The following is a 15,365-nucleotide window of genomic DNA, read 5'->3' as shown; positions in this document are numbered from 1 at the left end:
GTACGAAAAGTCAAATCCGTCAGACAAATTGATCAAGCGAAAAATCGCATTAAAAAAGACCGACAGGACTAATATAATTGCTACAAACTTCGTTTTTCAAGAATTTTATACCGTGAGACGAAAAATCGGTCCTGCGAAAAATTATCTAGAAGACCACAGGACTACTATAATTGGTACAAACTTCGTCTGAGAGCAATTAATAGCTGAAAAACAACTGAACCGAATGTTCACTAAAAACAACAGCTCAAAGTATTTTTTCGCCATTTTAAGAGGGTTATGTGGTTTTGGCGGGGGTAAAATTTGGGAATTGTGGTGGGGGCAGATGTATGTATTACAGTTATGTTATGAATACAATAACACTAAATATTATATTCATCAACAAATATTGTACGCAGTCTATAAGCCCAAGAAAGTTAGGAATTAAAATTTAAATCTAAACGGGTGACAGATTACCTAAACATAACCGCCAAACGTCGGGTGAATTGCTCTCAAACAACCGGCTGGCTTCTCAGTAGCTAGGCACGGTTTAGTGAGGCTAGCTTTTGCTTAATTGAAGGGGCGTAAAGGAGCGCAGCGGGGGGGACCAGGGGGCTGATGAGGTGGCAACAATGGGTGGGTCAATCTCGAAGAACCGCCCTTTGACAATAAGTATAAGTCTCCAAAACAGATTATCTGAATCGTATACTTGAAGACTAGTGAGTTGAAAGGCTCTAAGAGCACTTACTGCGCGCTGGGCGCTACCTGTTTATCCCTTTTTGAGTACGAAAAGTCAAATGCGTCAGACAAATTGGTCAAGCGAAAAATCGCTTAAAAAGGACCGACAGGACTAATATAATTGCTACAAACTTCTTTGAGAGCAATTAATAAGTATTGCACAGCCCCCATTTGGCGCGGCACTGACAATTTTGATGGTTAACCGAGAAGTTCGAGAAAATCTATGGAAAAAACAATCGCCAATATGCATTCCAAGATTATGGGCAAAAAGAGCGACAAGTAGATATTATTAATATTACTGATTTGAGCAATTGCTCAAAAATCATCATGCTCAAACTATACAAAACATTTCATAATTTAACAAACATTAGCATGCAAAACTGCAAACGGTTTAAGCAGCATAGCACAAACAATTTTTTAATGAACTGAAATATTCCTTTTTCTCCCAACAAAAGGAAATGTATTAAAAACTTTACGCCTCAAACCCAATATTTTTGCTCCGCTTCCTGTTTGGGAGTGTCCAAACGACTGCTTGAAGGCGTGAAAGGGGGCAGCTAACTACTTTTAAAAACGCTGAAAATATTCCACAGTCTACACAATAGGTCTCTGCTAAAAATTTGTTTACAGAAAGAGGAAACGCGCCCCTTTGGTGCTGTAGGGATAATAGAAATTACTAACAGTGGGAATGTAGATCTCGCTCTGCATGAGGTTGGGTCCGTACATTTCTAAAGCGTTAACCAGACTATGAAAATAGTCAGCTTTGGTACCAGTCATCTTTGTACACCTCAGAGGCCCGTAGGGCTGCTCTTGATGTTTGCACGTGCTCGTAAATTTGAACAAGTTTTCGTCACAATCAGGGGTTAAGCGACCACACATGCCAGACTCCGAGTCAATGTCAGTGGATGCGGTGTCGTTGCTATCGTGACTGTCCGGGGGAGTTGGCACCGGACTGGACACGGACGAGTCAGTTCTCGACACCGCGTGAGGTGACTCCAAACTCACTGTTGAGCGTCCTAAACCACCCATACCAGAACCAACGGCTGCTTGATGAAGACCACCTGCAAATTGTGAGGCTCCCCCGTTCCTGGGTATGTATGAGAGTGAGGGGTGTCGGTGACTACTTGTGCCGGTGGAGACGCCAGAACCAGAGGCAGACATTAGATGCTGCCCTGTGGCAGTCGTGGGGTGGTACTGTGGTGAGAGTGGAGAAGACGAGGAAGGTCCGTTCGGGTCCTCGACGCTATGATGCCTCGTTAGCACTGAATGGTTGGAGGAAGAGGTTGTCTGCCCACCGAGGCTTCCACTACTGCCAAAGCGGTCTCGGTGGAGGGAATTTGGGGTGGTGGCAGATACTGGGGAGGAGGCAGTGTTGGGTAATGAGGATGGGGGGCCACCACCACTGGGGGCGACCCCACCAGTCGAAGAGGAAGCACCCGGATTGACCAGCAGAGGGTAGTCCACGGATGGTAATGATCCTAAATCAGTGTCAAGCTACAAATAATTGAAAGATAAATTGACATAACTTAAATTTGACAACCATTTATTTTTTTTTCATAACGCAGGACACATTTTTCGCAAAAGAAAACCACTGTGCTCTACTCAGAGCTATAATTACTATACGAAAAATTTTGCAAGAAAAAGATCCTTGATCAAGAAAACAATAGTAGATGTAAATTATGAAAAAGTTATTGCACCTTCTTTGGAAAACAGTTGAAAACATTAACAAAACCTCTTCAAATAGTTCACAGTCAGCTCACTTTTTAAACTAATTTAGACACCGCACAAATCAAGAAGTCCATGCGTGCCAAAAATGCAATTAAAACTCCCTAGTAAGAAGAATATTTTTTTTCTGAAACAATACCGCAAAAAGATTCTGCAATTTTTAAATCAGCCCCGTTTTCCATAAGCTTTTTAACAGCGGCAAAATGCTGAAGCTGTGCAATGAAAAATTTTTGTCTAAAATTTTCCATGGAACGTTTGTTTTTGATAGAGTTGACGCTCCTAAAGTCCAGACATATTCCGCTCCCAAAACCTATTAGAAAAATTTGAATACTGCATGAGCTGTCCAAAAATTGTTAAGAAATTTATCAATTTTCGTAAGTTCTCTCAATGGAAACACTATTTAACAATAAAAAAAATGTAGTCAATTGGTAACTAATCAAACTTTGTCGCTTTAACTATAAACGTTAGTTGTCGCTTTAAATCACAATGAACGCGATAAAACAACAATGACCAAACTAATAAATCGAAATTACTCCTGAAAACGACTACTAAAGAGACAGAACAAAATTCAAACGCAAAAAATCGTATGTAACCAAAACCAAGCCCGAAGAATATTTGCAAAAAACAGCGTTCTTCAAAATTTGCAAACTGAAGCTAGCAAAGTGGAGAATACATATATTGTGAAAAGATTAAAACTAATTCGCAATTTCTGAAAAATCAAAAAAAAATAAATTGGAATCTCTAAATAGAAATCGAAAACTGAGTTAAAAAGATGGATTTTGTGTCATTAAGCAATCGAGGTTTAAGAACATTACTTAGTCATCTTCCTGTCTCAGTAAAAAGTGAAAACAGCTCAATTGAAAAACAGTAAAACAATTCGAAAATTTTTTTTTAAAATAAGCTTTAAATTTTCACTGAACCTCAATTATCGCCAAAAACAATTCAATTAGCAACAAAACAAAACCAAAAACACCGATTTTGCAGCAAATAACTTTTTGTGTTAAAACTCAAATTACAGACAAAAACTTCACAAAAAACGCCAAAATCGGATAAATACGTGTAGAACTTTATATAAACTAAAACACCTCACGTTAGTGGTCGCTTTAGATCACAGTGAACGCGATAAAACAACAATGACCAAACTAATAAATCGAAATTACTCCTAAAAACGACTACTAAAGAGACAGAACAAAATTCAAACGCAAAATATCGTATGTAACCAAAACCAAGCCCGAAGAATAATTGCAAAAAACAGCGTTTTTCAAAATTTGTAAAGTGAAGCTAGCAAAGTGGAGAATACATATATTGTAAAAAGATCAAAACAAACTAATTCGCAATTTCTGAAAAATCCAAAAAATTAAATTGGAATCTCTAAATAGAAATCAAAAACTGAGTTAAAAAGATGGATTTTGTGTCATTAAGCAATCGAGGTTTAAGAACATTACATAGCCATCTTCCTGTCTCAGTAAGAAGCACAATTTTATAAACCTAAAACACCTCACGTCAAAAAGAGGCACCCAATCCAGGAATTATCAACAAAACCGTAACATATTTACTAATTTGGTTAAAAAAGTCCGCTGAAAGAGTCAAAACTGAAGAAATCAAAGAAAAAACGCACACAAAATTGACACAAAAAATTGAAAAAGATGGGCCAATTTTGAACTTGCAACGCAGTATTAAGCTCTCAGAAACATTGTGGTATCGATTTCAGATGAGTGCATATTCATGCGGCATCGATCAAAATTTACTCATACAAAAAATCAAGTTACAAAAAAATGTGGGCCAAATGGACGAAAACACGGCTAAAAACTGTCGTCTATATGAGCCAATCTCTCAAAAAACTTTTCAATGTCTAAAAGTGATTCGATGAACGCAGCGCATTAACATAAAACTTCTTTCGCTCAGAAAAATTTAGTTCACACGGCAATTTTACTCACTTTCACTATTAGGTCAAAACGCCGTCTGAACAAATAGTACTTCCGGTAAAAAAAAACCTCAAGAAAACCAATACTCCTCTTCTAGTAAAAACAAAGACTGCCAAAACCAAAAATTTGTCAAGCAGTTTGCTCACACCACTTTTAAAAGCAGCTTAAAACTTAAGACTGCACATCAGCTACGCCCTAAAAATACTGAATTTTTAATCCCTTTACTGATTCTGTATGAAAATATCCCCTCCAATTTGACTTTCTCAGCCGTTTAACATTTATCGTTCTCAGCTGTTCGGTGAGACACCGCAAAACATGAAAACATGTGCAATACAGTATGCGCTTGGTTTACAGCTTGGTATCTATAACAAAGTCAGGGCATCAATGCAACGCACATTCAAAAACAGAAGTCAAATGGCTGCACGTTAATTTTGTTCAAAAACCGGTTTTGCACTCTACTTAATAAGAGTGTAATACACTCGCTTTTTTCTTCACTTCCTGACGTGTCGTAAGCCAAACCACTCCTCCAATTTTACTTCAGAAATCAAGAAAATCTAAACACATCTTAAAAAATAGCCCGAACAATCCATAAAAACGACTCGAAGTCCACAATCATTTAGACCCCAGTCAACTAGTCACTAAACAAAGAACTTTCTATTTAATTATACTAAATATATTCCGCCTAACGTCGTATAAAATGCTCTTGAACGAGAGGCGGCGCAATCTAATTTAGAAGGGCTGTAGCAACGAAATTTTTTACGAGCGCAAAAAACGCCGGCCCCACACGGGTTCACACCCGAAACTTTAGGATGCCAGTACATCATTTTAACAAATAAGCTTCAATAACGTTGATAATGTTTCCCTCATAATGGTTTTCATAATAGCATTAAACATCATTTCAGAACCAGAGCAAGTTAGCTCACTCAAAACCGAAGAACATAAGCGTGAAAAAGTCACTCATGTTTGTACCATTTCCGTTTTTACCCCCTCCCCTCAGTACGTTAAGTATCCCCACGTGCGTCTGGGGGTTGCAATAATATGCAGCCACGAAGTGGAGGGACACAAACGGAAAAGATCCGAATGTTCTAGAACAAAAGCACAAAAACAGATAAAATTTTGCAAACATAGCTGGCAGATTGCCAGAAATTAGCCGCAATAGATTCGTAGATCGGCAGTCTCTTAAAAAACAGTAAAAAGACATACCCAAAAAATTCGTCTTTTCATTAAAGGCTGATCTGTTACATTTTGATTAAAAATCTGTATAAGTTATTGCTGCCTCTATTAGTTGTGCTCAAATAACCTTCATTTACAGTGACACACGCCCATTTGACCTTATCTCTTTGAATTAAAGTAATTAAAAGTCAATTTCAAAGTGAGGAAGTCATTTTTGTGAGTGAGGTAAGTCAAATGTAACCAAAAATTTAATCACGCAAATGAACAAAATCTCGCTCCGCGAAGAGCGAAAAATGACGTCACGCACGCACTTCAGTTGAAATTGCATGAACCAATGAACAAAAAGCAGATTTAAAGCGGTTGTGACGTCATATGGTCGTAACAAAAATCGTGACGACGAAATAAAAAAAACCAAGAGAAGGCCAAAAATAGCCCCAGCTATCGCTGTGCGGCTATAAAAAAAATGTTTACAATAATTGCTTCAAACTTCGTTCGAGAGCAATTAACCATTCTCAAATAAAAAAAGAGGGGAAACACAAGAAAAGCCAAGTCTAACAGAACAATATCCTAAAACTTCACAAATTGCGTCTCCAAAACAGCTATTTAAATCAGACGTTGCAATGTAGTTACCTATCAATTATTTAACAGCAAGCAATTGATTAAAAACTAACAAGTGAAACGTTACATGCAGTGAAATGAGAAAAAGTAAAAAAAGGCGTCTATGGAAAATTTGAAAAACAGAATACCAAAAACATAGCCGGTATATTGCCGGAATAGCTGAGAAAGAATAGACCTGCGTGTCGTATAATAGAGATAGAAACAGATACAGATCTAAATTGAAAAACACCACTCAAAAAAACTTAGTAAAAAACATTCAGCGATAAATTAATAACGCTTGTTACAATTCATTCCACAGAAGCCTCTTATTAGGGACCTTTACTGCACATATGAGTTCCTTTGACCTTAAACAAATTCAAATTAAACTTAAGTTTTAAAGTGCAAAAGTCATTTTATTGAGTGAGGTAAGTCACGTATGATCAAAATCTAATCACGCAAATAACCTAAGAACTTTCGCTAAAGCGAGTGAGAAATGACGTCACGCGCGCAAATGCCGTTAGTGAGAGGAAGAAGTCATTCAGAAAATTTGACTTTTTCAGCTTTGCTGTGTGAACAAATGTAAAACGAAAAAAGAGCGTCAGATGACGAAACAAAAAACATAGCCGGAAGAATTCCGGAAGCGACTCGAAGCACCACAACCTCACAAAAAACTGAAGCCATTAACTTTTGTATTAAACCATTAACTCATTACCTCCCCGGGTCTGATCTAAAAATCGGTGAAATTTAAACCACTGTCACCAAGAGAAAGAAAATGCAGCAAAATTTTATTATTGAAAACCTTTGGTACCGTTAAAAAAATCTGAAATTTTTAGGATGGTCAAGAAACTGAGAGCAGGAGAAAGCTGACAGGGCCATCAATTGCCCTCAGATAATTATTGATTCTAATCAAAAAGATCGCGAAAGCAAATGGCAGATAAAAACTTTTCAAAAAAGACAGGAAAGTCAAAATTATTCAAAAAAGAGTGCTCAAACTTAAGAATCAGAGAACCACTACAATTAGATTTCTAATCACGGCAATTAAGACAAAAATAATGCATGATTCTTCCTCGTTGTATATATGCTAGACAACATGATTTCATAGTAATTCAAAAATAATATTAATCAAAGAAAAACAAAAGCAACAGAATAATATTCAAAGGCAAAAAATCGTCTAAAAACAATACCAAGCCCGGAAGAAAATTGCAGTGAATAGTAATAAGTAGAAAAAATGGAAAAGACTTTCTAGCAAACTCCCAGTACTGCCTTATTTTGTACTGCCTAACTCCCAGACCGAAGAAACCAAGATCTAAGAAAAAGCTGAATTCTCATTCAATTTTTTAACAACTGAAAAAAACAATATAACGAATATAAAAGTAGGTGCCAGGAAAAAACTAGAATGATGCAAACGAGAATGTGAAGAATATGGACACAATGTTAGCAACACCGTAACAAAAAGACCAGTTCTTGATTTTTGAAAGTTAAAAATCAAATTTAAAAAAATCAAGAAAAACGAGTACATTTCATCGATCAGCATTCGAGACATAGAAAAGACAACGAGTCATTCGAGACAAAAATCCAACTTGCTGAACAGGATAAAACAAGAAAAAGCAGAATTCAGACATGCGAAACAATGCAACATTTTGCAAAAAAGTGGTCAAAAAATATTTAAGACTGCATTTATGAAAACAATATATCTGTTTTTTCAAAAAATTAACACCAAAAAAGGATTGAATTTTTATTGCAACAAAATTAAAGTCCCTCATGTTCCCCAAAATACTATTTCTATTAATTAAAAGCAAAATACAAACAAAAAACTGAAACAAATTGGCAAAAAACTACGAAAATCGGATTAGCAAATGTACAATTTTATGAAACAAAATTACATCAAGGTAGAAAGAGGCATTGAGTATATGAATTCTAAAAGGGAAGTTGCCATATTAACTGATTTTTGACAAAAAAACAGCCGAAAGATCCAAAAATGAAGAAATTAATAGAAAAAAAGCCAAAAATTAACTAAAAAATCAAGAAATATGTGCCAATTCCGCATTTGAAACGCAATTTCAGGCTATGCAAAATACTGTGCTATCAATTTCCGGGGTTTACATTTCAACATCGCATCGATTAAAAATTATTTCTACAAAAAACCAAATTACAAGCAAAAAATCTAGGCCACTTAGACGAAAAAACGGCTAAAAACGGTTATCTATATGTGCCATTCAGTCAAAAACTACTTTTCAATGTCAAAAAGTCATTCACTAAACGCAGCGCATGATCAAAAAACTTCTCTCGCTCAGAAGAAATTAGTTCACACTGCAATTTTACTCGCTTTCGCTTTTAGGTCAAAACATGGTCTGAACGAATAGTACTTCCGGTAAAAAAAAACCTTAAGAAAACCAATACTCCTCTTCGAGTCGTAAAAAAACCAAGAGCACCGCAATATAGCTTTGCTCAGCTTACAGCTTCGCAGCTATAATAACTAAAAAAACTAAAATGCTATGCCGCCTAACAAATGCTTAGAGAAAACCATTGAAAGATACTTCTGATCAGTAAATTATCCACCAGAAAAAACTGCGTTGTCTTGTAATCATGTTCTCACAACATCAACACCCACAGAAGAGCTCATCATTAATGATTGAACACAAAAAAAGAGTAGAAATAGGGAAAAACTTCCATAACAGATTTTACTCAAAAATTTACTCAATTTTCTTGAAATTTACTCAATTTTCTTAAACAAAACAACTTAAAAAATATCAACAATCAAATCAAAAGCTCGCCAAAACCACTAGAAGAACCAACTTTAACAAATTTCCGCGAATGCTTAAAAAATGAAGCATATAAAAACTAACCAATATAATCGAGGAAGCCAGTTTGACCTAAAAAGGGTAAAATGCTTAAAATGGTCAAATATTCAAACGTACATTTACTTGACAATAGCGGATATTTGATTTGACAGAAGCAATCAAGCCTGTGAGCACAAACAACAGAAGCTTACTACGTTTGTGATTGGCGTCCAGTAGGAGGCTGGTAGCGTGCGACACTTGTGTGACATGATGCCCGAAAGGGTGCGTAGGAAGTACACTTCCGCCCGGAGACTTAGCAGAACCGGTGTGATCCAGCACTCCTGGAGGTCCAGCGACTGCCGGGGGTCCCGGGAGCAAATGGTGAGGTGAATTAAGGAGGGCGGCGACTGCCACAGCGGCAGCCCTCTCGTTAGGTGGTGGTGGTCGGTGCGGTACACCTGTGGTGGTTACAAGGTGATGATGGTGATGGTGGTGACTTGGGTGGTGCGGGAATCCGTTCTGCAGGTGTTGACTAGTGACAGATGGGGGAGAGAGGAGACTTTTCTGATATGGACTAGCGTGGTGTAGGCCAGGGTGACTCGGTTGAAGCAGAGAGGTCGGAGGAACACCCGGGATAAAATTCTGCCTCGGTTTCTTCGACTTGCCTGGCTGTGTCGTAGACAAACCTGAAATTAAAAAGAAACCACGTTTAAATCATAGTTCTAAATCAAATCAAAACATCAAAACTTTGCAAGCAAAGGTACAGATAATACAATAAAAATATTGCAATTTATATTTTGTTGTTTTTATTCAATGATTCCATCAGCCCATCATAATCTTAACAAAATTATCTATTTAAAAAAATTCAATGCATTCATTTATTACTTTAATTGGAATAGCTCGTATGCGTGTGCAATATTGCGGACAAAGCATTTGGCTACTTTTTACTCGCAAACTATCTAGATTTCATCTCGTATGATTGACTTGAAGGTACTGGGAATAGCTAATCTCACGTTTAAAAATTATTGGTAAACATGCAACGTTTTAACAGTTACCAATTGTAATATATTCTACGGTTTTTGTTCACTTTTTCTCCTGTCCCAATTCTTGCAAAATTTATCACTTCTGATTTACTGTCGGGTCGCCTGGCATGACATATAAATGCTAACCGGTACCATAATCTGAGGAGGTATCAATGTACAAGATGTGGGTGTCGAACCTTCAAATGCTACACTTAATGGCGCGTTATCCAAATAGCATTAACAATTGACTTTTTGGTGACAAAGTATGGCACAAATATACACTCTAGGGTTCTCTTGTTTGACTTCATTTAAATACAAGGAGGTCACCACTTGAGCAAGTTTATCAGTACAGGTAAAGTCAACAATATTAACTAATTCATCAAGTGAAACTTAATTGAGCAAATTCAACATTTTTAGCGAATCCATTAGAAACTTCACAATCACAATGAAAGCATAAACAAGGTCTACTGTAATTGAATTAATTAGAGAAACAAAACTTGATACACCTAACAAATACGAAAAGTGCTTGTTTAAATTTCATCACAACTTGAGAAGCCAAAGCAAAATCCTGGTCAATAGTTTTCTTGATGTTTTACAAAATCTTTCATAGAATCTTAAAACTAAACATTATTCCCAGTAAAACATCCGACTAGCTACAATGGAGATGCAAGATATATGTAACAAATCTAATTTTTAAAATTCTTTCATCAACTAAGCGGGGATATCATAAACTAATGCATCATTAAATCAGAGTTGATTTTGGTTTATAATAATGATCCTTCTAAATTACCTTTCACACGTAACTGAATTTCTTAAATTTTTTTAGTGTTTTCTCCCTGAAAATGTAAATAATAAGATTTTAAACAATTATGATATTTTCTTTGAGAAAACGTCAAGATGTGACGCTTTCTCATCGATAATCTCATCAAAATCGTATTAAAATATTAATATTTATTAGTGTTTTTATTTTCCTTGAAACAGAAAGTTCGAACATACACTATAGTACCAAAAAACTATGTACACAATTTGTGGGCTTCAAGCGTTACTTCTGCTCAAAATGTTTGATGGTCGCAAAGGCGCGAAGAAATCCGCGAAATTTTAAAGTTCTAAACGCGTTTTCATTCTCAATTTTTCCGGTTACACAGAAAAGAAGCTTAAGCTGCTTTGTTAATTTACTGTTTGCCACTATGTTGCAATTGGAAAGGTCCAATTTTGATAATCAGAAAACAACCGTAACTCAGCTTAAAATCAAGATAGCAGTATCAAGATACTACACAGTATGCATGCAAACTAAAACAAAAGTGTAACAAGCGATCACTCATCTCGTGGGGGACAAATTATCAGATGAGCGGACACTGTTTGTTAGATGATCAAACAAGCCAAAAAGCCTAGTGCGCGGAATCGTTGAAAAATTACGAAAAAGAATTGCTTTTTCAAAACCTTATTTTTTGACAAGATAATGCTTTTGTGCATAAAACAAAGATTGTCAACAAATTCTTCAAAGAAGAAGAGGGGAAGGCACTGGAATTGGTGGGCAAATAGACCCGATCTGAATCCAATTGCAAATTTATGAGCAATTGTGAAGCAAAAATTACGCAAACCGAGAGAAATTTAGGAAAAATTGAAAAATGGCCAAAACCGTGACTCAGATGTCCCAAAAAATTTGTCTGAAAACCTCATAAACTGTATACAATATATTAGAAACACTAAAAACGTAACTTCCAGTTATTAGTGAACTGACTTGAACTCAAAATGTTGTATTATTTGATATTTATGCAACTTTTTAAAAAATTTCTTGGTGTACGTAGCTTTTTTGTACTATAGAGTATATTGATGCTTTTCAACATCTCATCGAGATATTTAAAGCTTTGCTTCATAGGCAATAAACAAATCATCTAAGCGTGAAAAGTTTGCAGCTCTGCAACTGTTCACAGCATTATGGAATTACACATGCAGAGATTCCGAGACACGCATAGAGAGATGAGATCAAGAAACGAACTCGTAAAATGAACAATTATGTCGCTCTAACATATCTCGTGTGACCCGCTTCTGTCATTTCGGATGCTGTCCCACTTAGATTAGAAAAGTTGTGGCTACTACTCTTCTCAACGCGTAAATTTTTCATTTCAAAACAACAATTAAAATAAATGGGTCATTCCGCGATCTCATTTTGAATTAAAATGTAAATATTAATTTTTGACTTGTTAACTTGTAACCAGCTGGCTAAAAATTTAATTTACTAAACCGCCAAACTGCCCCCTCACACCATGTCTTCTCAGCAGCTTCTTCGATTTTTAAACTTAAAGTGACATAGCTCTCCGAGCTGCTCATGCAACATAATGCCCTCCAGGCTTTACCTGTTGGAAAGTCAAAAGGCCAGAGACACAAAAATTAATAGACGAAAAGTTGGTAAAAAATGTATCAAAAACCCACAGGACTAAAATAATTGCCGCAAATTTCGTTTGCGAGCAATTAACAAGATATTTAAATTTGTTGCGGCAAACTTATCTGGTAATAGTTCTCTGGCTTCCGCTCTTATCAAGTTTAACGTTTTAAAAAATAAAATAAAAGTTCAGTGCCACATCTTTGAAAAAGTCAAAATTTAGTAATTTTCTCAGCCTATAACTAAACAGAAAAATCAAATTTGATCATATTCAGAAATATTCATCCGCAGTTTCGATAAACTGTACACTTAACAGACTGGTAAATCCCAAAAAATTACAGCCAATTAAGCATTTTTTGTCTTAACCAGTTTATCCAGTCTGCCTCCAACTAAAATCAAATCAGTTCGATAAAAATCGATCAAGCTAAATATTAGTCAAGACCCAAAAAATTGCTAAACTCTTTGTTTGAAAGAAATTAATTATAGATGCTTTTTTATCGCATATAATTAGCAAAAATTATCGAAGTTCTGCTCAATCTTAATAAAAAATATGTTCCCAAAAAAGGCTATTGGATACAGCAAAGCATGAAATAAATTACACCAATAAAAATTTTTCATCCTTCAATTAAAAAGGCTCTATTTTGACCACAATTATGTTTATATGAATTTGAGGAAAGCCAAACATATAGGAAGTGAAACACTTTTGTACGCTTTGAATTAATGTTTCTAAGAATTTTTCCTGTGCTTTGTCATTAGCGTTCAGCATTAGAGGTTTTAAAATGGCAAAAACACGTGTTGAATAATGCTACATTTTAACAGACTTGAATACTACAATAATCCTCAAACAGAAGGAGGCATACTAAAAGAGGCACGGGAAACGAAGTCAGCATAGATCGCTGTTCTTTTCTTTCTCTTCAAATGGGCAGTCAATAGCCCAGTGTTGCATGTATACGTTATTTAGGTTGCATTATGATTGTCAAGCGCATTAAGTTAGATTTGTAAAATTAAAAACAGCCCAACACCCCCTCCTCCTCCCCCACCTGTGCCCTTGTGTGTGTCTACACACACCACTGTTACAATTCCTTTCCCTCTTTATTGCTCCATTCTTTCAATTCAATGCAATTTAGCCAAGCGGGCAGTTATTTTTCAGTTTAATCTTCTTAATATGCACTGGAGCACAGAACAAGCTAGACGCTAGTAAGCTATCTGGGAAGAAAACACAGGAAAAGCACACGGGCGGCGAGTTATTCCTGGGCGGAGGGGGGGGGGGGTTGTAAAATCAGAAGGTCTCAGACAACTCCGACGCGACGACATTCCCTTATTTGAAAGCGGAGAGAGTAAAATAATTGCAGAAGCAGGCATTGGTCACTTCGCCCAGCATATATACTACTTCTAGGACTACTAATACTACTATACTAGTTACTACTTTTACTATTTCCACTATTTTTCTATTTGCCTTTCCCCGAAAGGTTGTAAAAGATCATTGCGTATTCCTTTCATGACGTCTCAAAGCAACAATTGGGGACGGCGCCTCTCTTAGGGGCAACTTTGGGTCTCTTAGGTCAGAAAATGAAGTCAGTCCCAACACAGCCGAATAAATTAACTGCAATTCAATAATAATTTATGTAAAGGTAACTCACGGCGGGAACAATCAAAATCCAATTAAAAAAATTGTTAATGACGAGATTGAACAAGAGCAACTAATTGAATCAATTATCAGTTTATTAATTTTATCAATAAAACAGAATCAAGGACGAGACAAAAAGGGGAACGCCTTAAAACTTACAATTCAGAAAAAAAATGAAAGCGAAAAAAAGGTGGCAAATAAACCCGCCCACATTCTACGCACACAGCGCCTCAAGTTGAGCAAATGCATAAAAAAAGAGTCTGTTGCACTCTACTGACTTCTAATTTGACTTTGTTATTCTAAATTGACTTTCGGTTAGGTGGTCGCCTCTTTTCAACTGTCCGGTTAGTATACGCAGTGCATGATAAATGGACGTTTGCTCAATATACCAATCTATATCACTTCCCACAATTCCGCTCCTGTTTCATTCTATCATTTATTCATTCCTCGTTCACTCCGACCACTACTCGCCGCTACACAACTAACAGACAGCAAAAGCAGACACAAGTAGCCATTCGAAAAGATTAACTTAGGAATAAGACAAATTGGGTGGGTGCTGGTTGCTCGTCGCAAGGTTACGGAGCCGGGCGGGGGGGGGGGGGGGGTGACGGCGCCAAGGAAAGGTTTTAGAAGGGGAAGGGCCTCGCCATTCTGGATGCCCTTGTCTTCGGACCGGCGGCGAGGACAAGATACAGAAGTATCTTCAAAATTCCAGAAGCAACAAGCAAAGTGTCCAAGCAAATCGGGTTTTTGCTCTGGTGCCCGGTCGAGTCTGCGGACCTGAGGCACCTCCTCCTCAAAGCAGGCGACATCGAGCAAAACCCGGGCCCCTTTCCTTGTGGACATTGCGACAAGCACGTCAGCAGGAAGGACTACTCCATTCTGTGCAGAGAGAAATATTTCCACAGAGTCTGCGTCGGCATGACGGTAAAGGAAATACGAGCACATCAGAATTGGAGATGGCACTGCGGGTGTAAAGCGGCGAACAAAGCCCCAGCACCAACCCCAGCGATGCCTCGAAAGAACCACAAAGGAAAGCAGGAGCCAAGGCCGAAGAAACGCGACAAGGAAGCTCAAAGAAAGAAACCAAGTCCTCAGTTGCATGGCCGGCAAGTCTTGGGGACTAAAGGGCTCCGACATCAGACATACTTACAAGGCGTACACGCGCCCCGGAGGACTGTACGGGTGTGGAGTATGGGGGCCTTTTATAGCGCAAACGAATCTCAAGCAGCTGGAAACTTGCAACACGAGAGCCGCAAGGCTCATTACAGGCTGCCCAAGTGGTTCCAACAACGCCAACACTCTAGCGGAAGCACAGCTACCCACAATTGCCACATTCATCAAGGACGAAGCAGTACGGCAATATTCGAAACTACTAGAGTTTCCGGAGGGACACCACCTTAAGGAGCTGACCCGTACCGC

General features: G+C 37.4%; 2 protein-coding genes across 3 annotated transcripts in view; both read right to left on the bottom strand.

Moving 5' to 3' along the window:
• LOC142351433 (cytochrome c1, heme protein, mitochondrial-like) overlaps window positions 1-15,365 on the bottom strand; it is a 344,310-nt gene that overhangs the window by 109,074 nt on the left and 219,871 nt on the right. The gene's annotated exons all lie outside the window — the stretch shown is intronic.
• LOC142352250 (uncharacterized) overlaps window positions 1-15,365 on the bottom strand; it is a 70,776-nt gene that overhangs the window by 9,350 nt on the left and 46,061 nt on the right. Inside the window, exons 4-5 of one of the 2 annotated variants that reach the window (XM_075404725.1) lie at window positions 9,124-9,597; window positions 1,393-2,189 (exon numbers count right to left, since the gene is read on the bottom strand). In XM_075404725.1, coding sequence (XP_075260840.1) covers window positions 1,393-2,189; window positions 9,124-9,597 — 1,271 coding nt within the window. The remainder of the gene's footprint in view (window positions 1-1,392; window positions 2,190-9,123; window positions 9,598-15,365) is intronic. The other variant, XM_075404726.1, reaches the window with a different exon arrangement.

This window comes from Convolutriloba macropyga, chromosome 13, assembly GCF_964194025.1.
Source record: "Convolutriloba macropyga chromosome 13, txConMacr16.3, whole genome shotgun sequence".
Classification (NCBI taxonomy): Eukaryota; Metazoa; Xenacoelomorpha; order Acoela; family Convolutidae; genus Convolutriloba; species Convolutriloba macropyga.
This window is presented reverse-complemented; position numbering and strand designations above follow the sequence as displayed.